The 26672-nt window shown below is 52.9% G+C and overlaps 1 protein-coding gene across 1 annotated transcript; it reads left to right on the forward strand.

Moving 5' to 3' along the window:
• Positions 1 to 109: 109 nt before the first annotated feature.
• Positions 110 to 22163, forward strand: LOC126544479 (uncharacterized). Its single transcript, XM_050191815.2, has 3 exons — positions 110 to 610; positions 14850 to 14960; positions 18199 to 22163. Exons 1-3 carry the CDS (start codon positions 257 to 259, stop codon positions 18538 to 18540), a joined length of 807 nt encoding a protein of 268 aa, XP_050047772.1. The 5' UTR covers positions 110 to 256; the 3' UTR covers positions 18541 to 22163.
• Positions 22164 to 26672: the final 4509 nt, after the last annotated feature.

Below are 26672 nucleotides of genomic sequence, written 5' to 3' on the forward strand. Positions count from 1 at the left end.
AATGAACACACCTACGGCTACGGGGAAAAAAAGCGCGCTCTTCTTTCGAAGGCTCGCCGCCCACGTGCGGGGCGGTCTTGCACGGGTGAGGAGCCAATCGGCTGGCGCACCTGGGGGGACCGGCCAATGACGGCCGCTCGCCCCTACGTCACATCCACATCCGGGGCGGAGGGGAGGGAAAATGTCCCCTTATCTTTTTATGAACAAGTTGCGGGAAACATGCACGCCATTTGTTTGAGATAAGCGTCATGGAAGCATGAAATCGAGAGTAGCGCGTGCCGGGAAGGAGCCATGCTGGGGCGCCGAGCGGCCCTGGCCCAGCTGGCTGTTCCACCGACCGGCGTCTGTCCTGCCCGCAGATACCCGGACCTGGGTCACAGTGCTCGCCGTGCTGTTCCACTCCACGATGAGTGCGCCCGTTTCGCGGACCGGCGACAGCAGCAGCAGCAGCAACGATCACCCGCTCTGGGTCAACCCGTGCAACCTGCCCGACGACGCCAGCGGACACGCCGACCACCTGAGCCCGCAGGACGTACGCAACATGCTCGACGCCGTGGCCAACCGCGCCCGGGTCGCCAGCGAGGAGGCCGACAAGGCCAAGCGCCGATTTGTGAGTACCCGTGCCGGATTGCCCGCTCTGTGTGTGCTGTGTGTGTGCATGCTTCGAACACCGAGGTGCGCGCGAGGAACCGACTCGCGGGCGCCACGGCGTTGGGAGACCGACGACTTCCACGAGAAGTCTGTCGGGCGTCCTTCGACGGGCGAAAAATCGTGTCAGCGACCGCTGTGCGTTGTTTTCATCGTGCAATCGGCCGGCGGCCCACCATGCGCGTAATGAGCAGGACCAGGTGCTGGCAGGCCGCCAGGCGGACCGCTTCTTCGAAGACCCAGATGCATAAGAGATGCTGCGATCCCGATCACTGCGTTCGGCGAATGCTATTAGCTCTGCTTGCTGACCACATTAACGAACGCCGGCTAGTCTCGCGCTTGGGGACGTGAACGCGCGTTCGGGGAAGCTTCTCAGGCAGGGCAATCACTTTCCGTACACCGAGAAAAGGCGCAAGCAGCACGCCGGGCAGTCAGAGCGCTGTCACCACGGCGCAGCGAGCCACCCGCCCACCGAAGCGGCGCGCTATTTCGCGTACCGAGGAAGGGGGCGTGGCGCCGTCGCCGCATGGCTTTCTGAGATCGACACGTAGAGTTCGACCGAGAGCGAAACTGAGAAGTGCTACATTTAGCGCGAAGGCCGCATTGCCACGAGCTTACATTTCGTGCCGAAAGCGCCGCATCGACCTAATCGCTTAGCCTCAACATCGTCGGCCGCATTTCCCTAGGCCATCGGAACGAAGCGTCTTCCGCGGACAAGGCTAAGCGGCGCACCGGTGCAGGTCTCGTGCAGCAGGAACCGTTCGACTGAGCGCGGATCCGATTTCCATCCTTACGTGACAACGGTGTGGCGAAGTTTGGGCCATGAATGCGTAAGAAAACCACCTCCGTACTCCGCTCTTATTATCTTTTTGTCCCATTTCAATTATCAACGCGTATAGTCTCTCACTTCAGCTATCCTCCGGGGCTTTGGTCTTGTACCAGGGACACTTGCTCTCTCTATTTTTTTTCTTCCCCCTACATCTGCGACCAATAATAGCAATAAGCCCTGCATTGTCAACCACTACTAGTAACCACAAACAGGAGATCGAATATCGCTACAGCGCGCGCTAGGGGCCTTCCCTGCAATTCGTTCCGCCTGCGCGACCTGTGCGGGTGCTTCGCAAGTCGTCGGAGCGAGCAAAATGTCGCCTCAATGAGCCGAGGGATTTTCGACGCTTGCTGGAAATCCCCTGGCACGCGCTCACTCTCGTATTTCTCGGAAGTGGCATGCACATGGCCTCTTGTGTGCCGTGGAAGCGTTTTTAAGCAAAGCCGTGACGGCGAGAGATACGAGAAAGCGTGAGGATTTCTTGTGAATGGAGAGCTTAACTACGAGGAGCCGGCTACTACTATTATTTGCTTGTGTACTGGAAGAAAGTTGTCAAGATTCAAAAAAAAAAAAAAAAGAGAGAGAGAGAGCGAGACCTCAGATTCTGGGACAATATGTACAATGCGTCACTGTTCTTATGTATATTAAGAACACTACGCATATTATGAATGTATATTTGTAATGTATGTAGACTGCATGTGTTACAAGTACTATGAGCGCTAGGTTAAATGTTGTGATACGTGTCACGTATGTACACTCCGTCCATGTAAATGTTCCAAGCACACCGCGCAAGGTGACGCTCAAGTGGCGCATTCAGTAGTGGTAAACAATATTAGTATCTGTAAGGTAGCTCGTATAGGAAGCAGCAGCGCCTTCCCAATGCTGTGGTTTTGCCTCTATCTTCAAGGGCCAACTACTGTTGCGAAATGACGGTAGCGCGACAAACGAGGACGAAGTAGGTAGACACCACAAGCGCTTACTCGCGAATAAGCATTTATTCGAAAAAAAAAAAAAAAGTTCTGAGCGCAGTAATGTTCTATGAGCTGACGCAAGATGGACTGCCTTCTCTGCAAAGTAAAGTGAGCATTACACTTATGATCACTTCAGTGAGCTCGCTGAATTCATGAAACCATTCATCCACAAGAACTGTCGTCACTGGCCGGCTCCTCTAATAGCATACGAACTGTTTCGTGAACACGAGTTCGCTTCTGTCGAATCGTTCGATGCAGCAAAGTATTCTTTACTGCTTGGCGACATTCACAAACAGTTTTGGCTTTTGTTCTGTCTGTCTGCCATAAGCAACCCCCGACTCTGGTGCACATGGTCTTACAGAGCCCTGTCATGTTACTGCGTCTGCCGCAGGAGACTTTCTCCGTTCGACGAGCTCGAACCGCTCCATCTGTGCCCGCAAGTCGTCGGTGTAGCGAAGGGTAGGTGGGACTGAGGTTCATTCGCAAAGATATATGGCGCGCATGTGGAATGAAGGCTGTTATAAGAACTCTCGTCCACGTGCCCCACACTGGTAAAATAAACTATTGTTCGCATCCGACGAACCTGCCTTTACCGCCACCCGACCCCGCGCACATTCTCTACTCTGCGAAGGTACGGCGGTGGCAAAAGTAATTGAATGTTGAGAGATAGGCTTGCTGTCGCTAGGGGAAAATTTTGTGGAGGAACTACGACGACGTGAAATTTTCGGAGTAATTCTCGGAAAGCCTTCGTGCTCATCCATGGAAGGACCGCTCCAATACAAGAAATGTACGTGATCCATGGACGAGAGTTTATGTTCGGGAATAACTTTTTCTCTGTAAGTACATTTGGGGCCAGTTCGCGTGTGCCGTTGCGAAAGTGTTTGAGCAGCAGTGTGGCGCATTCTGCGAGCCACCTAAATTAGCGAAATATATTCGCAAATGTCCTAGACTGCTTTGATTTCGAGACTGTGATAGAATTCTTCGAAGCTAGAGGAGCAGTGGGAACTTCCAGCTACCTAAGCCTAAATATAATATAGGAAGAACACTGACACCCTTGAAAGACTACCTGCTCAATATTCTATGTGTCCACTTTCTTGCTTAATTATGCAGCTGAAGACTTGGTAGTCACGATATCGAGAATCAAGGCCGAAACTCGGTATTTCTTCTCCAAGGCAAGAACGAGAGAGTAGGAAAAAAGATTGGCGCAGTGGCCGCAAGTCCCGCACCGTGAGAGCGTGGCGCGGAAAGCCAGGCGCGTACCGCTGCCATTCATTCCTCCTTCGCTCTGAGCTTCTACACATTAGACACGGCCTGGCCCTCTGCTGTCGCTTCTGTAGTAAAGGATCTGGGAACGTACAGCGAACCCTCTCACCTTCTCTGCTCTACGGTCATCATTCGAGTGCTCAGCTTTCGGCAAGGTCACGATGTTTCTGCGACCGGTGAACTGAGTTGACTGACGCGCGCGTCAGAGGTTTGTGATACCACGTGATCACCACCTTTGGACTCCATAATGTTACAAGGAGTCATAGTTAAACGTTCATGAGGACTAAAAAAGTGCGATTTATCAGGGAGTTTTATGTTAGGGGATACAAGCGTTGGGGCACGCAAACCACCGGGCGCACAAAAAAAAAAAAAAAAGAAACCCAAAGCGAGCACAAAAGAGCGTAAGGGGCCCACAATGGAGTTTGCATCCCCCAGTGCTTGGGTGCGGCTCGCGTCCACTAACCTAAAATTCTCTATGAAGCCCGACATTCCACGGCCACCTCGCCTAGGGATAAGCGGGGTGGCAGTGGAGTGCAGCTTCATGGTAAGCCTATTTTCCTGGTATGCTTGTCTGACTGGAAATACCAAGGAGAAAAGGGGTTCGTGGATTAGGGGTGACAGTGTCGACCCTGAACACAGGAGGCTAAATGGTCGTGCGTCGCCTCTTGGTCATGGTGCGCAGGCCGTGAAGTACCCATACAGGGGACCGCATACCTTTGGAATGACTCTTCTATGTGTTTTGTGGCCATCTTCAAGCCTGAAGCTTCGCTGCACCTGGCAGGTGTTTTCAAAATGGTCGCTTTAGAATGCGACCATGTTAAATTAATTAACTTCAGTCATACTGCGATCAATGGGTAGACAGCTCTTCATTAAAGGAAACCAAGGAAAACTCACTGTGTCAGTAATCATTTAAGTGAGTAGCATAACAACCGATCTCGTAGGACGATTGCTTTAACCCGTCGGTCCTAGTTCCACTGTGAATAGTGTAGAGCTACATGAAGGTCAGTGCACACAAAGAAGCACTGCCATTGTAATGATATTAGTGTCAAATTACATGGTGCAACATCGGAGTATCATTATTTTCTCACGCCTTACTTAAGACTCTGTGGAGAAAACGGTATTCAGTCGCTAAAAAAAAAAATCGGGATGGTAACGTTGAGCCACAGGCGTGAAGCGGAAGCACCTGAAACAAAGCGCGCCAGGCGAAAACAGCACTAGCAACGATGTAACACTCGGAAATGTCCCGCGCGGCATTTCAGTAGCTTCCACGTAAGAACCAACCTAATCAACGAGGAAAGAGAACGTATGGCAGGTCGTCGCGCGTAGTGCGGCAACCTTTAGAGGAGTTAGGCAGCACCGGTGCGGAAGAGGGGCCGTTTGCGAAACACGTCGAGGTGCAAGAACCATAACACTTCCTCCCTGGATGTCGTCCAAAATTCGCCGCCATTGACCGGCTTGGCACGCGTTCGCGCTAGCAAGTGTTTCCTCCGTGCGGCGGGTCTTTTTCTCGTGACGAGGCGCCGCTCGCGTACGTTGAACGAGGGGGCCAGCCGCGTTGGCGTGGCTACACTGCCATTCACCTCAAGCGCCACCAAAAAACTGAGAGTCGGCGTACCCAAATATAGCGCGGCTGCACAATGCGTGCTCGGCCGCGAAACGCGGTGTTTACTTGCGGCTCGCCGAGGTCGCTAGCACCGGACCGCTGGCTTCCGCGACGAAGCCCCATGCACGGACTCCGGCCGACAACAGTGGCGGCCGCTTTTGTCGACACCTCAATGGGAATCTCCGCGACACGCTCAAGGCAAGCGGGGCACGCTCCTGCCCATGGCATGACCCCGGCCCAAGGGCTCCGGTGGGGCTGTGCGTGCCAAGCACGCATTGCACACCCTCATTCTGTTTTGCATCCCCCCGCGGCTGTACAGCTCAATTCGCGGGCTTGTTCTGTCGCCCTTTTGCCACCTATTTCTCGCTGGCAGCGAAACAAGCTGTCGTCTGACGAAGCCAACAATGACGTAGTGACGTAGTAAAGACATGCGTGGGCGCTCTGCGGAGAAGTGCACGAGCTCTCCTGTATATATAGCTGCGCCACTGTTCTTTCACACCACGCGGAGGATGGCATCCCTTTATCGCTCGAGGCGTCTCAATCTGGCGGTGCCCTGAGCGTTGACGACGTTACAATTAGGTTCTGCCGCGCCCCCGCCCTTGGCATCGGTGAACTCGAGGAAGCGGCGAGAGAGCCCGTCTGGCGGCGCTGCTTCATTTTTATTTCGGCGCGGCCAGATCTCGAGAGTCAAGCATTCCTAGTGCCGAGAGCGTGTCTGGCTACCACTTTACTCGAGATGGAGGAGCTGGTAGTAATCTCACCCCCCTCCCGGTTCAGCTTGCGAACCCGGTCGCGTGCGTGCCCACGGAAGTCGGCGAGGTCGCCACGGTGGCCCCTGCTTTGCGCGGGCGTTTGTGTATAGTTCGCCTTTTACAGACCAATTTGTGCCGAACGGCAAAGAATTCCGGTAAATGGGGGCGCAGCGGTCGTTTTACGCACTGCCGTTAACATGCAAACAAACCGAACCTGTACCACTGACAGGTACCACTAGGAAGCCGCCAGGAACACCACTTTACGACGCTGACTTCGCGCGCTCTTTGGGAGAAATCTACATTCGTGAGAGCGCCCCTGTCGGAACGTGGACCGAAAGACGCGAGGCTCGCATCTACGGCACCGCGTCGCATCAATCAACAGCCGCCTGCAAGCCAAATAACGCGTCGAGGCACTGCATTCGCTACGGACGTAATGGCGCGGAATTTCCCTGTCAAGGTGCCTGATAAAAAGCGCTCACGGGTGCTCGCCGCCGGACGTCGAGAGTGTTGCGGGCCCAGACTGCTCCCCGCGTGTAGCGTATATACGCGTGGCGAATCACCGGTTGGCTCGTGCGCCCCACAGGGGGCGTCTGCATGCCTCGCGCGAGGCATCCAGCAGTAATCTTCGCAGTGCTGCGCTTCTCTGGGCGCCCGCGTGCCCTCAATGGAGCGCAATGCAGCCATCGACGAAACAATAAAGAGTCCGACGGCGCGCATAAAAAAAGGGGGCCGCCCGAAGAGAAAGCACTAGTTCGGCCGTCAAGGACGCTGTCGCTAATCCTCGCGGTATATTGGTTTCGTGACGTGCGCCAGGAGTGATTTTGAAGAATTTTAACGACCGTGTTCGAGGCGCGAACGACAAAGCGTGCGCGATCTCGCCGCGGTGGTCTACGCACTTGAACGGAGGCTTTTTTTCAGCTTCGGGATCCGCTGACCTGCGGCGTCACGGGCGCGCTCGGCCAGGGCAACTCGGGGGGGAGCGACGCCGCCGTTCAAAAGCTCGTTAAAGAAGAGGCGCACTATAAAAACGGCGCGCAACGTTGTTGGCGCTCTCGTTGAGGGCTCTCTCCCTTCTCACCCGAGCGCTGAAAATTTGCGACCGCCTTGGCACGTTGTTGTTTATCGCTTCCTCTTTTTTCTTCATCCGTTCTTTGTTTAAAAATTTAAATCGGCCTCGCGAATGAAGCATTCCTACTCTGTAGCTCAGGGATCAGATTGTAGTGATCTTGGGACGCCTGTATCGTTTCTACACGGCCCGTGTATCGCCGAGACAGATCTGACTCGACAGCACGACTTTGCTACAAGTGAGCGCGGAGAGAACGTCGCCTCTGTAGTACGCGTTCAGGTTGACTCCAATTTGCATGCGATACTAATCTGGCGACGCAATCGCTCTGTCCTGCGGCTCTACAAGCGGCACGTATTCTGTAGATGGGTCGCCTGCAGTCTATACAGGGCACATTTTCATTGTACTTGCAAAGATGTTCGAGCTTTCGGCTGGCACTCATGTTGTCTGTGCTTCACAGGCTGCCTCGAATTCGGACTTCGGTGAGCGCACCTGCCGGGGTGCGCGCTCATCGTCTCGCCCCAAAGGGCACGCGTACGTCGCCCCGCGGGTCGAGAGACCGATGCTCGCTTACGCGCGCCAGTTCACTGTCTGGATGTGACGCCCCTGCGGGGGCAATGATGCTGACGGCGGGTTCGAACGCCTCTGCCGCCGAAGCGGCTTTTGACCGCACGGCGGAGATGTTGACAATCGGCGGAAGCCTGCCGCCGAGTGACTGGGCGATTGGGCCCCGTCATCAAACATTGTCGCCTTACGTGCGGCACTGCGACAGGTGGCGCTGAGCTGTGAGGGCAACGTCGAGTGTATCGCCGATATTACTGAAAGAGGAGGATTGATTAATGCGTGGACGGGTGCAATGAAGCGCACAGCAGGTGCTTCGTTTCCCTGTGCTCGCCGGCATTCTTGCAAGCAGGCGTCACGCATAACGGCTATATGTACATAGCGCACGACGGAAGCTGTCGCACTACTTGCATGAACCCCTCCTGGGAGTACCCCGAAGTGCAGGAGGAACGCTTGTCTCGGCTTGGCTAACCTCATGGGAAAAAATGAAGCGGTTTCAGTGGTGCGTGATTGGGACACGAGAAGAAACAATGAGGGACGCCGCGTAACCGCCCTGCATGCAGGCTTTGGTCGTAACCCAGTTTCATTCTGGGTAGACGCGGTCAAGGTCAACGCCCTCGCACGGCGTGGTTTCGAATCGACCCAGTCGCCCTTGAAGAGCAGAGGCTCGCGTAGTTAGAGAACTTCGAGCGCAGACACGTAGTCCCACCGCTTTCGGACTGTGTACATTCGTTAACGTCCGCTGCGTATATCGGCCGATCGTGACGTGTTTTCCATTATTGCCGAATGACTATAGCGTGAGTCGGCGTTGCCAGAGAGCCTCGCGACACGCGCTGAAAGGGAAATGGCTAGTTTCAAATCGGAGCTTTCTAAGATATAAATGCAGCCGCTTTCAAAGTTATACCGATCGATTGTCTGCAGATTCAATTGGTAGGCTTGCCTTATATAAGAGCCGTCGGCTTGACTCAGTCTATTCCCACGTTTGCATTCAGCTTCGCTTATGATTAATTGAACAGCACACATGCGCATGCTAAGCAAATATGCATTGATGAGCCACTTCATATTAATCACTAAGTATAGACCCTTTCGCTGTTCACAAACATAGGCCCTGGACGGCTTCCTGTTTTGCCCATTGACGCAGTCCGCTAAATCTAGCGAGCAGGAAAAGCATTGACGGCTATATCGAGTAACAGGAGTGCGTTAAAATCTAAGCCCGTAGATTTTCAGCACTTTTCCTCTGTGCATAACGACAATTTTACAAGTCAAGGTTGCCGTAAGTTATACGAGAAATTTTATGTATTAATTTTAAGGCGCAACGCGTATGTCATTTATCTCAAAACTTAAAAATAGACTTTTCGCAAAGTGGAGGAACTTAAAAACGCGCTTTGTGTTCCGGCGCAGCGGACTGGTAAGGCCCGTCACCGGAAGTTTCTTGGGGCCGCTGTCTCGCTGCTGTTATCGCGCGAGTGAAACCATCTATATCTCTGTGGAGCTGAGGAAGGGAGCCTACGTCACTTATGACGTGCAATCAGTCATTCTACCTAATATACTATAAAGCAGATAGTGGCACGTGGCACTCACTCCCGGCTGTTAACACATTGGTGCTCCAGACCGCGGTTGCCACGTAAGTGGCAGCTGGTGGATGTATCTATATACGGTGGCAATGAGTGATCTCTGTATGCTATAGGTCAACGTCAAGGTTCTCTCTTTCGGCAAGGTTTGTGGAAACCACCCGTCGTATCGTTCTCATTTCGGTTGGCGGTAGCATTATAGTTAAAGTCGGCAACACAGATGTGTGCGTGAAGTCTTCCGCGAGGACACGACTATATGTGTAGGGAGCGCTGGTTGGCTTCTGCTTGTGCATGGACAATAGTTTTCTTTTTCTTTCTAGCAGATGTTTGCAGCAGATGCATGATATACGTACTGTCGTTTTCAGTGTGATGCACAAGAGAGAGAGAGAGAAAATAATGCAGAAAGAGCCAGGAAGGTTAACCAGAGGTAGTTCCGGTTGGCTACCCTGCGCAGGGGGAAGGGTTAAGGGGGATAAAAAGAGAAACAGAGTGGAAGGGTGAGATAGAAAGAAAGGGAGACAAGCACGAACAAAGCGCGTACACTACAGAGTGGTAGGGGGCGGCATTCTTAGAGTCTGTCGTGAAGCCCCGTAGATCGCAAGAACCTTAATGCACAAAAATGCGATCTTGTTAACGGCACGTCGAAACAAGCCGATGGAACATCAGGTGACGCAGTTGGACCACCGCTTTCCTGAGGTCGCTATAGACAAGTAAGAACGTCAGTGGATACTACTATCGCAGTGCGTGTCACCATTGAGAGCGTTTACTGTCAATTTCAAGTTCGTCAAGCTTCCGTTGGACGCTCTTTCACTCACACGCGCCAACCTTCTAATACCTTCGGTTGTGTTGAGTCCTCAGCTGATTCCTTTCCATCACGGTTGCTCCTGTTTCCCAGATGACAATTTCATGCAATGGTGTATTTAGGCAGTCTGCTGAATATTCTGACTTTTCTTTATCAAATCTATGGACCGTTTAAATACAGCCTGTAATCGTATGACCTTACCTTCTATGAGGGCTATATGTGGTCTATACAGAACCTATAAACAAATGCGTCAGTCTACAGACCACAAATAAGCCGTGCTTTCTATAAAAGCGCGGTGGGCTCAGACATGTTCGAGAATAGGCCGATGGAGCTGGTGCACATGATTGACTGCACAGTTAAAGAGACTTACTTCCGCCGCCTTGTGAAGTCGTAGTTCCTTTGTAAACGAAAGTGGTAGTCAAAATTTGTGTGGACTAACACAACAAACAGCCTGTGTGGACTTCTATAGAAGTCCATACATGCTGTTTGTTGTTGAAGTCTGTTTTCTTTATGAGTGGTCTTCGGCGGCCGCGGCCGGTGTCTTCGTCCTGCCGCCGGTTAACTGGCTCTCTCTACACTGTCTTTTGTGCCCGAATACTTTCGTTGACGGGCCTATTCAGAAAGATGGATGGCGCGCCAAAAACCGAGAGTGGCCGCCGCGAGCTGGAAAGGGCTCGTGGTGCTCCTCGGTGTCCACCCACGTCGGTCAGGCGGGCAGTTCCTTGGAAGCAGTCGCGCTGGTGAGGGACCGCTCCCAGAGCGGGCAAAGCCCACGCCGCCGAGGCAAGGACCGGCGCGTTAACCCCGGGCTGGGCCGTGCTGCTGCCGAGCCGGCGGATGTGGCGCCCGCTCCGTGCGCCTTCCGGCGGCGCACCGCGCAGCGGCGTGGGAGCCCTCGCTGCGGAGCGACGACGGTTGGCCCCGTGGGGAGAAACCGGGGCTGCGTCACGCGCGCGCCTGCGAGCACTCCCTGGACGCGATTACGCGGAATTTGCGCGACCCGATTGCTCAGAAGACGATCTCGTCGCAGCAAATGTATGCACATGTGCGCAACTCGATGCACGACCTCGTTTCTTTGCGCCGTATCCTGACGCAGCACTGCCCGTTGGGAGCCTCTGGGAGGGCGAATGTCCGGTGCTAACAAACGCACGGGTCAAAATCAAAGATGCAGAAAAATACTTGAAATTTGGAATTGAATGCTGCGAGCTGCGTTGATTGCCGAGTCGGTGCTTGTGAGTACAACTGTTTTGCGTTATTAGTTTACGTCCGTTACGGTTGACAAATAGCTTCCTCGCAAGCCTGCAAATGACACCTTCGACTTTAACGTTCGAGAACAAGCGCATGCTCGCCATCTCCGTTCATGGAATTTCTTACATGCATAGGAGTTGTATGTTTGCTGGGTAATTGTCACTCTCCGGTTGACCTGCAGTGACCGTGGCAACGAAGTGGCGTGCGTGAGTCGCCTCGAGAGGGGACAGCTCTCCGCGCGATGACGAAGCGAGCGACAAGTATCCAGTGCGCTGTACGCGCGTGCGTGATCTTCCGCATGAACGAAATGCGGCTCTGCGCCGCGCGTGGGGGGTGGCACGGAATGGGTGCCTTTATGCAAATGCCGTTCACCGCTCAAAGGCGCACCGCGCCAGGCGTGTGCGCATTCGGCGTCGAGCTCTTCCATGCTGCCGTGTCTGGAGCACCGAGCAGACTTGGGCGTGCCCACAGCAGACACGCGCTCGGTGAACACTGTTTCCAGGAGCCGCGCGCGAGGCCGCGATCCGATCACGACTGGCGGAGCGCGGGCTCCGGGAAAGCGCCGAGGCGAGGGTTCCGCTACCTGGAGGTCCTCTCCTCCGGCCGCTGTGCGATAGCTACCGCTTTCGGCACCTCGTGAACTGAGTTCGCCGATCTGACCCGCTCACTTTCTTGCTCACTGGAGCTTGTGATCCTAGCGCATTTACGTTCTCTTTCGAAGCAGACTTTCTTGTCTGCATGTTTTCTATTTTGACTTAAGCAGCATCACATGAAGCACATTTCCGACGTTTTTTTCGGCATGATGTCACCTCGCGTCGATGAATTTCCGAGCGACATATGTTTAATGCGGTATACAGAGAAGCACGCCGACGGTTCGTATTTCGACCTAAAGACGGCGTGACAGTCATGCAGATATAAAATGGCCGCGCAATAGGGCATCGACATGCCGAAAATACATCAGAAATTCCTTCCATGGTGTTCTGACACTTTAGGTCCACGCGTTCGGGTGCAGCCACTATTAATTCAGTGGCGGAGCTGAGGTAGGGCTTGAAGCATTAATCATCCGTAGCGCTGAGTGTGTAGACGATCACACGTGTTCCTCTGTTATGTAAACAGAGTACAGAAACAACTGGCGACGGCGCGAGCAGTTGCGAGTGTTTTTTACATGTAACTGGTGCACATCCATTGTTGCCCGGAAAGTGAGACGCAGGTGCGTGCCTGTCACCGCGCGCGTAGCAGCGATGAGGTCACTCTCATTAAACTTGTTCAAGTGTGACAGCGTTGTGCTCACGCTCCGGTGCGCTCGCTGCTCACCGCTCTGACGCATACATTGACACCCATAGTAGGCAACCGCGCTGCCTTTCCCAGCGCCTTCTTCAGTCTTCCATAAATAGCGACTGCTTGAAAAAGAAGCAGCAGACCTGTTGTGGTGAGCCTTGATTGACGGCACTATATCAGCGGTGGCTGAGTAGGTTTCCGCGTGCTATAGAAGATGCATGGCGAGCGCCCGGTCTGAGATATAGCCAAGTTGTTGACCACGTTACCCAAATACGAACGGATAGAAAAGAGGTGTTCCCAAGCTAATCGAGCGGCTCCTTCAGCCAGTCCGAGGAGTGCATACCGCCATTTCTGCAACCAAAATTTAGATTGGACGTCTGAATGAATTAATGAATAAGATAATTAATGCAGCATTCATTAGTACAAAGTGGGCGATTGCGCAAAATGCGGTAAAAGTAGGTATATCAGTTGACGTCGCTATTATGCATCTTCGGGCTTGACTGCAACAAGTGCACGCTACGTTATGTGATCAACATGCTGATAGTTTCCAAATGTACTTATTTGGTGCACGCCAGCCAAGATAAGACTAAAATATGAAAAAGGAGCAGCCGGCATCATCTACTGGTGCCAACGTCCCCTTATTTATTCTTGTGAATAAAAGAACAGGCTAAAATCCCTCACAAACGCAAATGTACTGAACGGAAGCATGCACCACATAATAACAAGGTTAACATGGCCGTTTAAGCTGCCTGAATAGAAGTTGTCGGCAAAATTATCGATGGAGCGTCTGGGGATTCATTTGAAGGGTATGCAAAAAGAAAAAAAAAGAAAAGGAAAGAGAGGTCGAGAAGGAAAACGTTGATAACAAGCAACAACGCTATCGCAAATCTCGCAGCGTAACACGTTCCTCTCGGTGCTACACGCGCTATGTAACGGAGTAATCAGCGTTAGCATGGCTAGCACTCGAGCAACGGGAAGCAGCCGAGATCCTTCGTGGATGAGGCTGCCGGGCGCCCACAGTGAGCAGCTTGGAAGGGCCGCACGATTACGTTTGCGCAACACTATGTCCGTGCCACCGTATATATTTAAACGCTTTGACGGCACACATGCTGCGGTTGTATACGTGAATTTGCGCTCGTGGGCAGCCACCAGCGCGTCTCGCAGTCGACTGTGCCTCAGGCGCGTGTTTCATCACCGCCACCCGACAGGCACAACGCCGTCTCGCTTGGGCGGCCTTCAGACAAGAGCAGAACGTTGGAAAACGGAGTGCGTCCGCGGCACCATTAGTACGGGAGTTCTGGTACGATTTAACTGACTTGAAGTGCTGGCGATAACTTTAAGTGCGTTTTGGCGTTTCGTTACAACTTTACTGAATGTCACGGTAGAAGTACGGAGCGAAGTTTGCTCAAGGGGCATTCGGATCCGCTGTTTCTTCCTCGCAACCGACAGCCTATAGCCGCAGACCACGATGTAAGGACTATCAGCGGTCCAGTGTAAGAGCAAATTTTCTTTTAAGAGTTTGGAACCCCTGTCTTAGCGCGCACTGGAGAACAGCCACTGTAAAGACAGGCGGTCCTCTATACTCGAAGTGATTCCGCATGGAAAACCCCCAGTCCCAGACGCGGCACCAGCGCGCAGCCCTCATACAGCTGCCGCCCAAAGAGTGCTTGCCTTTCGGGGAGCCCTGTCTTAACGGCTCTGCGCTAGCTGACCTTGGTTGTCTGCACGCAAACGCTGTTGCTGCGGTTCTGAGGCGCTCGCGCGCCACAACCGAGACGAGAGCCTCGCCAGCAGCAGCAATGGCATTCCAAATATTCAATTCACATTCTTTCCTGCTGGAAAAACAAGAGTTCGGCTCCGCTGGCCCAAAAACCGGGAAGGTGGGGAGGGAGGGTGACAGTTCAACCATGCAGCGGCCGAGCCAACCCATCCCTGTAATTAGCAAGGCTCGCTTCATCGGTGGCGGGTTCCCCAGTGAGCGCTGTTAGTTGCCGTGCACTAGAGATCACGCACAGTACAGCGCAATGCGTGCGTCCAGCCACCAACAGGTGCCCCGCTCAGGTCGCCCCCCACAACGCGCTCACAGCAGCCCCGTGCGACCCCCCCTCCCGCTTCTCCTGACTTGGCCTCCTCCTTTCTCTAGGCCGCCCAACGAGCGCTTTCCTGTCTGGTGTTCTTGTAATCAGCCGCTGAGGGAAGTTCCGGATTTGTGGCGCGTCCCGGCTAACCGCCCTGCCTCTTTTCTTTTCTTCTGATGCAGCTAGAGAGGACCTTCTCGGACTCCGAGTTCGAGGACTCGGTGGCCTCTTACATGCAGTCGTGGCTGCCCAATGTGCCAACGCCGTCCCAAGATCACTTCAAGTCCATGACAGTGAGTATGCATTTTCCGCTCAGAGCGCACCCCTTATGAACCTCTCACACAGCTTCGCGACACGTGAGGAATCAGGAAGCGGACCAAATTGCACGCGCACATCTCTACACATGTCAATACGCGTGCCTCAGTTTTGGCCCATTTTTCCCTACTCTTCGTCTTTGCGCGACTGAAGTTGAGAAAGAGGAGGAGTGTACAGACCTGATTTACGTGATATGTCATCGAGTTTGCTTTTAAAGACATGATCATGACGTGTTTCTGTCTTTTTAAAGAGGCACAAATTAAAGTCAGGTCAAGCTTGTCCTTTCCGCGCGTTGAACCAATGGCTGAGATCCCGTCAATTTTGTTCTTGTCGGCGGTTCATCCCGCGGCTTCTCGCTTGTACTGGGTCACTCAGTGCAGTGAGATACATCAGGAGGAGACACAAACCCCGGAAGAAATTCGCAGTCAGGCACTTTGACCACGCAAGCGTGGTATGACAGCGTCTGGTCGGTTGTGCATGCCGGCGGCGAACAAAAGGCGGTTCGAGGAGCGCTCCGCGGGCGCGTCACAAGTGGCGCCTTGGCCAGAACTGGTTCAGCCCCCGCGAACAGGTGCGCGGCAGAGCCCGGCCAAGCCGGGACGCGCTCGTCGAGCCGCCCTTTGTCTACCGAGAGGCTTCTCGCGGCTCCACACTCCAAGCCCAGCACTTGTGCCGAGGGCTTCGGCGGGCAGACAAAGAGAAACGTCGGTACTTCTGTCTTTCGGCGCCACGGCCACTGACCTCGCGGTGTTCTTGAGCATCGCCGCGAACCGCACTGAACGTTCGCTCCTACGCACTGTGCTGCTAACGGCGCGAGATCTCTGGCGCACAGGTATCTGTCAAGACAAGATGCATGCATGAAGCGAGCAGCGGGCGCCCTCTCCGGCACGACACTACAATGCGCGCCCGTTTGTACGATGCGCTCCCCCGGCGAGCCTGGTCGGTGTTCGAACCTAGCGGGAGACGAGCTCGCCTCGGAGGCCGTGGAATCCCCGCTCGCGGGGGTCCCCTAATAGGGGACGGGGAGCGGCACTGAATAGCTTCGCAGCGGAGGGGGGCGTACGCACTTGGACGAGAACAAGACGTCGCTCGGCTATCACACCGTTGACAGCGCGGCAATTTGTTGACACCGGTACTACTGAGGGAGCCCGCAAAAGTCACGGCGATCAGTGGAGATAAAGTGGGCAGATAGAGCAAGGCCCCTGTCGTCTAAGCCGCGCTGCGTGAAATCCGCTGTCCCAAAGGGGCCTGTCGTAGCGAGCTCATGCCGCTTGCCGTTTTTTTCCCACGCGGTTGTGGGTGCCCCGAGGCGGTCATACCGGGCCGGAACAATGGGCCGGAATGCAGGCCCCGTTTTGTTTCTGTCTCCCGAGGGAGGGCGACTCTTCCCGCCCGGTGCCCCGGAGAGCGCTCCCCGGGTGGCCCCACTTTGGAGTCAAAAGGACGCGGGGCTGGGTGGGGGTCAAGCGAAGCCTGTGCATTTCGCTGCGTCGCGATTAAAGATCAACTACTGGCAGCAGCCGTTCCTGCCAGTGGAAATCGCTGGCTTGCACACTGTAGCCGCGATGCTGATTTCGCAAATTTCGCTACGCGTCGAGATCTGAATATCGCGTCGTTTCTAGTCTGCACCGTCGCCTGGTTAGCGAACAAGTGAAGGCGTCAGTGCATACTTTTATCCCGAGAAGTCGAATGCTCGAGATTGCAAAGGTAATCTCAGAGTTTCTGTCCGTGAAGTACGTTAGTGTGCGCGGCACACAGCGTCTCTTTGCTGTCGCGCTCGTGTACAGCGAGGGCAATTTAATTCGAATGTGGCTAGCAGCAAGTGCTTTGAACGAGGCTGCTAGCCGGCCGTGCAGAACTGCATGCGACGGCGGGCCGAGAGGGGACGCGCTGTCGGGCCCAACAGCAGCCGGCGCAGGTGACGCGCGCGAAAGGCCCGGTTTGCCCGAGACGCTGGCCGCTTGGAGAGCGTCCAAGCAGACGCTCGCCGAGCGGCACCATCTCAAGGGACCCTCGGCCAGCAGGGGCCTCGCTTTGAAAGACAGTGGCCCAGATTTATCGTCCTATACGTTACGGCCTGGGTGTTGTTGTACAGCCGGCCGTATTTCACCCGTATACCACTACGTCCCCGTTTATCCCCTTACCAAATCAGATTAGAGGGACCCAGGCGTCTGCGGCTGGCGGCCGCGGAATAGCAGCAACATGTGGCTAATTCGAGACGAGAGATTCATAAATCGCCGACATCCTGCTGCGAGCTTGGGCTACAGGCGCACGCTCAAACGGCGCATCGCCACCATCGCGCTGCTGCGAGCGCATAGCAGATAGTCTTCTTTAACGAGGCGGTGGTTTCGTTCCCTTCGTCATCGGGACGGTTGCAACGCTTTGTTTTGCGGACAATTCCCCACCATTCTTAGTCTATGGGCTGCACCAGAAGTGTGAACCAAAGCAAGTTTTCGGTGTGCCTGGCTGTTGTATTGATCTCCCGATAAATATGTGTCTACGCAGTCACGTGCCAATTTCGTATGTGTTTATCTCATATTGCAACGACGGTGGAATACTGTCGTTTTTTTCTCTAAAGATACAGGCTACTGAATGCTCCTTGTAGAATTACTTCTATTTAAAGTAACTTTGCCAATTAGTGGGGCGTATAGGTAGGTTGCTACATGTTTAGAAGCTGGGGCTATCAAAGCTGTCGCGAACAAGAGCTTGGAATGAGCGGTAAAATTTGAATCCACGCTTCTGGGGAACGCTGACAAGTCGCTAGTAAAGCATGTTCTCTATAAGAAAGCTGCACGTTTCAAAACCGAGTGGATGCTGCGACAATGAACACATACGCCCGTGGAGTGTAGACAAAAAAAAAAAAGCATGTACGGGCTTTATTCTTCTTCACTACCCGCCGTTTTGAATGGCAGTCTTTATACTAAAACTTCACAAAAATTTCTGCGAAGTATTCATCTTGTATTTCGACAAAACTTAGGCGTGTGTAGTCTTTTATAATTTCTACTAATTGGGCATCTGATGGTGTCAACAAAGTGGAGGGCTGCAGGCAAATTTTGACCACGGGGCGTTCTCCATATGTGCCCAAATCGTAGTACACGCCAGTGTTTTCCCGCACGCGGTGTTCGAAACCGCAGCCCTCGATGGTGCTCGGTCTCTGAACTCTGTATCGCCATTGAGTCACCGGTGCGAAATCTAACGAATCTCTCCTCTTCGCAGAAAGAAGAGGCGTACAAGACGACGTTCGGCTACGTGCAGTACTACGCCGTGGGGCTGGAGCAGGCCGTGCTGGACCAGATCTTCCACAACGGGCCCTTCCACCGGCTCTTCCTGGAGATCCAGCAGAACCTCGGCCAGCTGCTGTGCGAGCTGCAGATCGGCATCGTGCACTTCAATGTGGCCAAGAATCCGGACGTGCTGCGCGACGTGATGTCGCACGAGTACCGCGACATCAAGCAGGACAGCCAGCGCAACCTGCGCGACTACATCATCCTGCGCGAGTACATCCGGCTCACCCGGTACATCTCCGAACTGTTCGCCTACCTGCGGGACCACTCCTAAGGGCGCCGCCGCGGACGCTCGTGCAGTGCCGCCCCGCCTCCTAATTTATTCCTATTTATTAATTTATTGACAAAGGAACACTCGCCACCCGTGGCGGAACCCGTGGTGCGGCGTGACTTGTGTGCGCGCGCGCCCCAGCGCCGCCGCCTCCAGCACCAAAGAATTGACACTTCCTTATCGGACGGACCACCAGTGCGCGCCTGTCGTGTGTGTGTGTGCGTGTGTGTGTGTGTGTGCACGTATGTATTATGCCTGCGCGCGACCTTGTTCCCCCGTTGTAGTTCTCGTCAGTAGGCTGTGTCTAGGTAAAAGAGCAGAAAAAAAAGGTTAAAAAAAAGCTAGAGTGGGATCTGAAATTTTCAGCCCTCGCAGGGAGGTGAGATGTAAAACTTTCCTTCAATGTCCACTTACGGGTCGCGTGTAAAGACCCAGGGTTGCTACCGGCAACGACATACTCACGGGACTTGCTCTTAAAGGTTTACAATTGCCAGTTTTTAAGCTAGCATGCAAAAAGAGCTTACGTCTATTCGACGTATTTGTCTCCGTTATAGGGCGGTCATTTTATTGGCGTCATCTGATTTTAGATAACTTGCTGGAGCGATAATTCTTGAAAACGAGGTTTTAGCGTCAAATATTATGGCAGAGACCTGACTTGAAACTTTTTTTTTTCCCCACTCGTTATTCGCTGCTCTCGCAGCAACAGAAGACATTCCTGCGCTGAAGTTGTAGATATAAGAATGTTTGTGGGCGTCTGTGCGTGTTTATGTGTATAGTGTCTACGGTGAACTGTCCGACAGCGCGATTCCCCCGTTCCGGCAGCAATGGTCACGCACGCTAGTCTCGCACCTGTACTCGCTGCAACGTGCACCCTTCCGACAAGAGACTTGTCTGGAGAAACTACCTCAGTCTTCGCGTGCGGCCCTCGCATGTGCCGAGCAGCTATTCCCGCACGCCGTCGGGCACCGTAGGTAGGCTGCGCCGCCACGTGCCGAAGCCGGTGGCACGTGCACAGTGTAGTCGCCGTGTGTCGCACATCGCCAGTCGCTCAGTCAAGCCGCCTGACAGGAAAGAAAAGAACGATACCCGTTTAAAAGCAAACGTATTCGAAGCATGCATTTTTTTTACCACGCGTTCAGTCAAAGAGAGCAATCGGGCATCACTCGCCCTCGCAAAGTATAAGGCGCCCGACGCTATTAGCTTCGTAGCTGGCGCAAGAAAGGCAATGCGCGTGTAACGCCGACTACGCGTTCGTTAAGTGTGAAAGAGTGGAGGGAGAGGATGGGGGGGGGGGATATGAGCAACTGGGAGCGATCAATTACAGCTTGCGATAGCTCTCCGTGATCCTGACTTCGGTGAAAGTAAACGAAACAAAATACGATTCAGCGTCGCAGTTTAAAAGCGCGAGTTCATTTCCGGAACATAATCATGAACGCAACGCGGTTTTCTTTCCTGCTGTTCATTGTAAGCATATACGCATGCGAACACCTTGACCACATGAGAACGCTGCTCGGAAATATGGAAATCATAGAGCCCGACCAAATTTAGACGCCTAATTATGCGTTTACTCAAGGAAAAAAAAGAATACTAGACTATGACTATCTTTGTTGTTTAAAATTTTGTTTCATATCTCCCTGTTGCGGAACAACTAGCGTGGGGACAGTCCGGTGCTTTTTCCATGTCTTTTACGCAGCTTGTATCGGGAAACCAAGCGGCAGCTATTTATAACCGGTACCCACTCACAACAATCTCGTCACACATATATAAAATAGTGCTCGCATCGCCCGTTGGTCACATGCACGCTACGTTGTGCGATCCCACCGATGCTCGAAGAATAAGCCAAATGAAGAAAAAAGAAATTAACATTCAGGCACGAGTCGGGAAGGCACAGAACCGTCGCTGGCTGCGACAGCTTGGAAGGCGGGAACAACACGCGTATCGCGCACCCGCTCTGGCTTTAAGGCTAGCATGGCTGCAAGTAGAGGGCGAAATCGACCTGTTTTCCTAATGTTTTCTTTTTTTTTTTCATCCCAGTTTCTATAAACTACACGTTACTCAGCAAAATAAAAATGAAATAAAAAATAAATAAACGTGAAGATCCTGCTTCACCTTACCCGGTTCACGGCGGCCATTGTGCGTGTACGCCATAACGTCCCTGTTTCGTAAACTGCTGAGCTCTTTGCTTCAATAGAGTAGAGGAAAATCGGTTTTCAGAGCTTGCAGTCGCTGTGCCAAACTGCTCCAACCTGTCCACAGCGTAAAGTCGTGGTTTGCCGACAGTGTCATGGTGGGAAGTTGTAATAGAATCGAAAAAAAAAAAAATAACCAAGTTGGGGAGATCAGGTTCCATCCACGTCGCCAGCAGGGCGCGCAAACGGGAGCGCAAATTGTGGACAAGTTAGCCCCCCCCCCCCCCTCCCCCCCATTTCTTTGTCCGTGTATACACTTGAACCATTGGTACGGTACTACATTCGCGCTGTTACCCGGACGACGGAACTGCCACACATACACTATTGTTTTGCGGTTGTGAACACTTGTTCCGCGTAGGGAAAGCAAGGCTGCTCCTCCATGTTAACCCTGAAATTTGAGCCGAAGAGTTGCTTTGTATTCTTTTCTTTTTTTTTTTTGTCTTTCAATGTTCACATGCTGCCAAGTTGCAGCGGCACCTTTGTCGTTCTGTATTCTATTGCCCTCCCATTGTTATTTAATACTCATCGACACCATGGCATGTAAAACATACATTGATGTGTTATTTCATTACGACGGAATTTCTGGTGCTACCAGTCTTATGTTCCATCTATTCAGTGGCGTGTGACGCTCTACTTAAACCAGAGAACATGCATGAAAAACGTGTTATTCTGTTTTACATTTTTTTTAGGCTCGCTGCAAATGTTGAAATATAAAGAAACATTCTTTTACGCAAACAAAATGTGTGTTTCGGCGGTCTGCGTCGTCGGGGGGGGGGAGGGAGGGGCTTCATCAAAAGTCTGTAAAAAATAAAATCGCAAATGTGAAGTCTATATATCAGCCCGTGCAGAAGCTCCAGGTCTCTTTTCCTGGCATGCAGTTTACGTCTTAGCGATATATCCAGAAGGTCGTTACGGCTTTCTGAGGTAAAAAAGAAAAGATAGAGGAGTAATGTAAGTAAACCCGGGTGTGATATCTACTTTCTTTTTTTTTTCTAGCCATGTGCAGGTCACACAGACAAAGTTGAAGGGAGGTCGAAAGAAAATAAGCGCAGAGCTGTGCATTTAGGTCTCCTTTCCAGAGCCTGCTCCGCCGCCATTCACGGCGCGAGCTGAGCGTGCCGCAGCCGACGACGCAGGTGACAGAAACGCGTGCTCGTTTGGCTCCGACATGAGCGCGGCGGCGCTTCTCAGCCGCGCGGCGGAGGAGGAGCGCGGCGCGTCTCTTCTTTGGCGCACGTTGTCTGCTGTAAATAACCCGCAGCCACAAAGCGAACGAAGCTCGTGCGGCTCCGTCGAGAGGCGGAGAAGCACCTGTACATATACCCAGTTCAAAGCGTTCCAGCCTCGAGTAATTAGTTTTTTTTTTTTCCTTCGTCGCGCATTGAGGCTGCCTCCATGTGATGAGTGCTTCAAAATAAATGAAAGCGTTTTATTTGAGAGGCGCCACCGCGTGTCTGCTTCTTGCTCGCGGTGTGTGCGCGCGGCCCAGCGCGCCGACGCAGCTGGCGGCGGTGGGCCCACTTGACACACATCTCGCGCCTCCTGGGCCGGAGAGCCGAACCGCGGGCCAGACAATGCCACATTAAACACGCGATCATTCCTCACCGCTATGAATACGAGGGCGGAACTCGCCTAATACACTTCAAGCGCCTAGCCGAGCGTGGTCACAATGGCCCCGGACGGGCGTCCGACGTTATGGGAATCGGCCTTTGTCAACCGCCCGAGCCGGGCCCGCGGTCCGGCGGGCGTTAGGGATTCCTCCAAGGCCGAGAGGAACCTGCTGGCGCACATGGCCGCCCCGAAGACGGCGCGCGCGGGGGGACGAGGCGCTGATTAATGACGTCGCGCGGTAAAGGCGGGAGCAAAGACAAAGGGGCCGGCCACTGTTGACAAAGGAAGGGGACCGCGGGGAGTCCCACGTGCGTCACGTCCGGCCCCCGGCGCGATCAGAACAGTCGCCCTTCGACCTTCGCCGCGCACGCAGCCTCCTCCACGGGATGCGCCGCTCGACCAGCGGCGCGCTCTCGGGGCTGACTCACGGGTGGTGCCCTTCCGCGGACCCGGAAGCAAGCTGTAGGTACACACCAGCGCTTCAGATTCCGGCCGACGATGCTTGGGCGTCAGCGGCGCCCGAAAACGCGGGGGCCCCGACGTCGGGGCGCGCTCCTCCAGGCATGAGTGTCCGCGCGCCCTGAAGGACGGCCGTGTGTGACCCCCTCGCCGCCTTCATTGCTATTCCTTCGCGGTGCCGTCTTGGCGCGACTGGCGGCTGATATCGCGTGGGTGAGCCCGATTGCGATGACGTGGACTCTGGGCTATGTGCTCGCTATAAAACGGCTTCCTTTCAGCAAGGGAGAACAGAGCGGGTTGACATCACCTGGAGGAACCGTTCCGCTTCTCTGCGCTGCTGCCGCGTGCCGTGAATCGTATGTATGTGTACAGACACGACGTGGGCCATGGCTTCGTATCTCCGAAAGGGACAGCGAACGAAACGCTCCGAATACCACCGCTGTCTTTTGCTTGCCTTCAGAAGTGAAATTTGTGGGGCCCACCCATTAACCGGCGTTCCTTCTTTTTTTCTTTTCATAGCTTTTCGAATAAAACAGAGACTACAAATGCTTAGCTGTAAGTAACTAACCTTAGGCCGTTGAGCGAGGCAGGACATTTATTTATTAAACAATTCTCAATGCTACAATAGAACCGGTGTCTCACGAAACCAGCGGCTTTCATGCTTTCAAGACATAGCAATGTGGAGGGTGAGGGGGATAATGTGTCACCGCTCGAACATGACAGTGCACGATCCACAGCTTGTTATGAAGTCTGTCCGACGGTCTGCTCAACGCGACGCTCTGCCAAGCACGTGATGCGCGCTGCATGCATGCACCCACGGCCCATTGTCGCCGCCGACAATGGGCCGGCTGTACGCCTTTGCACCGCTTCTTGTCTGGCGTTCTTTATTTCCCCCTGCCGCCACACTGACTACATCGCTCTCAAAGAGCGCGGCATACAGGCACGCCAACTGACCTGACGAGACTCCGAGAGGCGGTCGCACAACACGGCCCTTCGGAAGGCAAGAGCGGCACGACGCGTCTGTATACGGCTCGGTTTCGAGCTGCTCTGCACGTGAACGCTTCTGAGCTACCGAGCTCATCGCATATGCGGAAGACTATACGCTCCAGTTTGGTTTCAATATATAAGAAACAAGTCGCCGATGTGCGCGGACTCCATGGGTCGCCAACATTCCGGACTAGTGTCTCGTAGATCACGCTGACGACGGCCTTTCGCGGCTGTTTGCATGTTCGCATTCCGGTGACAGCAACAGCTATACGTTGATATATTATAAATGGTCAGTAAGTGGCCTGTTCACATAGAAGAGCCGCAAAGGGCGCATATGGTCACTTTCGTTGAAAAGTTGCTGTCTTAGGTGGGCAGCTCGCTACTGGATTTTCGTCGCTCTCAAGTCACGCAGCTACTGATCGAATCAGTGGAGTGATCGGAACGAGACTTCGCAATAGCGAAGCGGTGCGAGTGCTTTTTTTACATCCGTCATCTTCCAGCGAATGGTATAACACGCTTCCATGAGCTCACACGACGTATGCCCGCGGACGCGGTAGCCCAGTGGCAATGTGGCGTTGCACTGCTGAGCTCGAGGTCGTGAGTTAGATCCCGGCCGCGGCAGCCGCATATTGAGGGGGCAAAATTTAAAAGAAAAAAAAAAATGCTCGTGTACCGATAGATTTAGGTGCCGGCTAAAGAACCCCAGGTGGTCAAAATTAATCCGGAGACCCCCACTGTACGGTGTGCCTCATAGTCAGATCATGGCTTTGAAACGTAAAACAGCAGAATTTCATTTTGATTGATATAAACGACACTGGTACAGAGAAGTCTACATGGGCGCCTTGTATTATCTCTTATGAAAATTGAACTTTTTTTGTTGCAAAAGCATACGCGAGTGCGCAAACGGCACGGAATTGGTTTTTGTTTTCTTCTTCTTTTAATGGAAGGGAAACAAGGTAAGATGACTCGCGGATCTCATTAATTGGTGTAGGCAAACATCGGGAATCGCGAGTCACTTCCTGCGTCTTCTCACATAGGTCCCTTCTTTCATAGTGCTGCTTTAACTGTTAAACGTATTCCAGCTCATTTTATAAAGCCCACACATGGGCACACTGCTAATCGCTAGCGCGCTCCAATATTTCGGCTGGGAAGTTCACCAGGACAGAGGCTGTGCTTCTGAAAGTGAATAAATGCCGAGCAAACCTGCATTTGAAAGAAAAAAAAAAACTGAATAAAGCGGAACCGAGATTGTGGGCCCTATGGTTATGTGAAAAAAAGTACAAACGGTGCACGCTATGTACAGGACTGTTTTCTCTGACTGCGGTAAGGTGCCTCGTAGCGAGAAAGAGTTCCTCATTCGAGAAGACTCCACCTCCCTCGTTGCAGTGGCGTCTCTGCCATTACGTCTCAGGTTTTGACCTGCTTGGCTATTAAGTGCACAGAATTCACACTCCGACATTCACATGAAGAGGAATATTAATCTTTTTTGTTTGCAGCTTTGAAATGTGCGTCCGGGCGAAAAAGCATCTGGTAGCATCTCGTCAACATGTTGGCACCTTAATTGAGGTAAGCGTCCCCCGTCGCCACATCTTAAAGTTGTATTCTCGGGTTCTACGTGCCAAAACCACGATTTGATTTTGAGGAACGCCGTAGTGGGGGACTCCGGATTAATTTTGACCACCAGGGGATCTTTAACGTGGCCCCTATGCACGGGACCATGGGTGTTTTTGCTTTTCGCCCGCATCGAAATGCGGCCGCCGCAGCCGGGATTTGATCCCGGGACTTCGTGCTTAGCAGCGTAACACCACAGCCACGCGAGGCGGGTGTCGTCGCATTTTTGTTGAGCTGATGAGAAAGGAAGGCAGGTTGTGTGCACTCGTAAAGGTATTACTTAATTTTTACTTACAATCTCCTATCAAACACGCTTTTGGCGCTAGACGATTCCTTATAGGTCTGCCGATATGAAGCTCCTCTGCACAACGCCATACACTTTACTGCGGCACCGGCGCTGGTGATCGCTTTTTAAGCGTTTAGACTCTTGCTGCAGAACAAATCGAAATTCTACTGAAGAACAAATCAACCGAAACAAGGCGGATAGAGGAAATAAGGAAACGATTGTAAACTGCAGCTATCAGCATTTCAACTTCTCGCAGACATCGAATGCAAGGGGCGTGTCTCAACTACTGCAACATCCTGTGTGATGACAGAAGTCAGTGTGTCGCTCTCGGCAGCGAAAATGATTAGAAAAGTCACGCGGAACAGCCTAAAAATACTTTTCATAATATACTTCTGAATGTATATCTGAGTTTTATTCTTGATTATCGAAGAATCGTGCAGAATTTCTATTCATGACTTATCACTTTCTTTTACCGCTGTGGTCCGCTGAGCGACATCTTGTTTCGTGAGCGAGGTCTGGGAGGAAGCAGGATGAGGTCTTTTTCTTAACTGCTAAGGTCGCACCTCCACGTGACATGACCAATGGTGCAAACGGTCATCGCCTAAATGTAAACGAAATGCCAATCAGGCATATTGACGCTTGACCGTCTCACCTGACGGTATCACGGAAGCCACGTCGATATCTACCATCCGAAACGATGCGCTCGCTGCGCACATACTAGCTGACCTAAATATTAGCTCAGCCGCCGGAACCAGTGGAACCATACCAATTAGCCCAGCTTTCCACCTCGCTACGCATGCACTGTCGACGAACTGCCATCCGGTAAAGCTGGCCTTTCTATTTGCATGTTGCACTGCACCACTCCTCGATGTTGCCAGCGAGTCAACCAAGCTGTGCCAAGTTAACTGTAATGGAAGATAGAACGAAGAACGTAATTTTTTTTTCGTAACAAAAATTTTAATGCATTAGCGTTCTTAGGGTATACGCTTTCT

Source organism: Dermacentor andersoni, chromosome 1, assembly GCF_023375885.2.
Source record: "Dermacentor andersoni chromosome 1, qqDerAnde1_hic_scaffold, whole genome shotgun sequence".
Lineage (NCBI taxonomy): Eukaryota > Metazoa > Arthropoda > Arachnida > Ixodida > Ixodidae > Dermacentor > Dermacentor andersoni.

What these genes read in the sequence shown, in the direction of transcription:
- LOC126544479 (XM_050191815.2), top strand. Translation starts at nt 257, where the DNA reads ATGAAATCGAGAGTAGCGCGTGCCGGGAAGGAGCCATGCTGGGGCGCC. An exon ending in ACAAGGCCAAGCGCCGATTT is followed by an intron (nt 611 to 14,849) that starts GTGAGTACCCGT and finishes CTTCTGATGCAG; the next exon opens with CTAGAGAGGACCTTCTCGGA. An exon ending in ATCACTTCAAGTCCATGACA is followed by an intron (nt 14,961 to 18,198) that starts GTGAGTATGCAT and finishes TCCTCTTCGCAG; the next exon opens with AAAGAAGAGGCGTACAAGAC.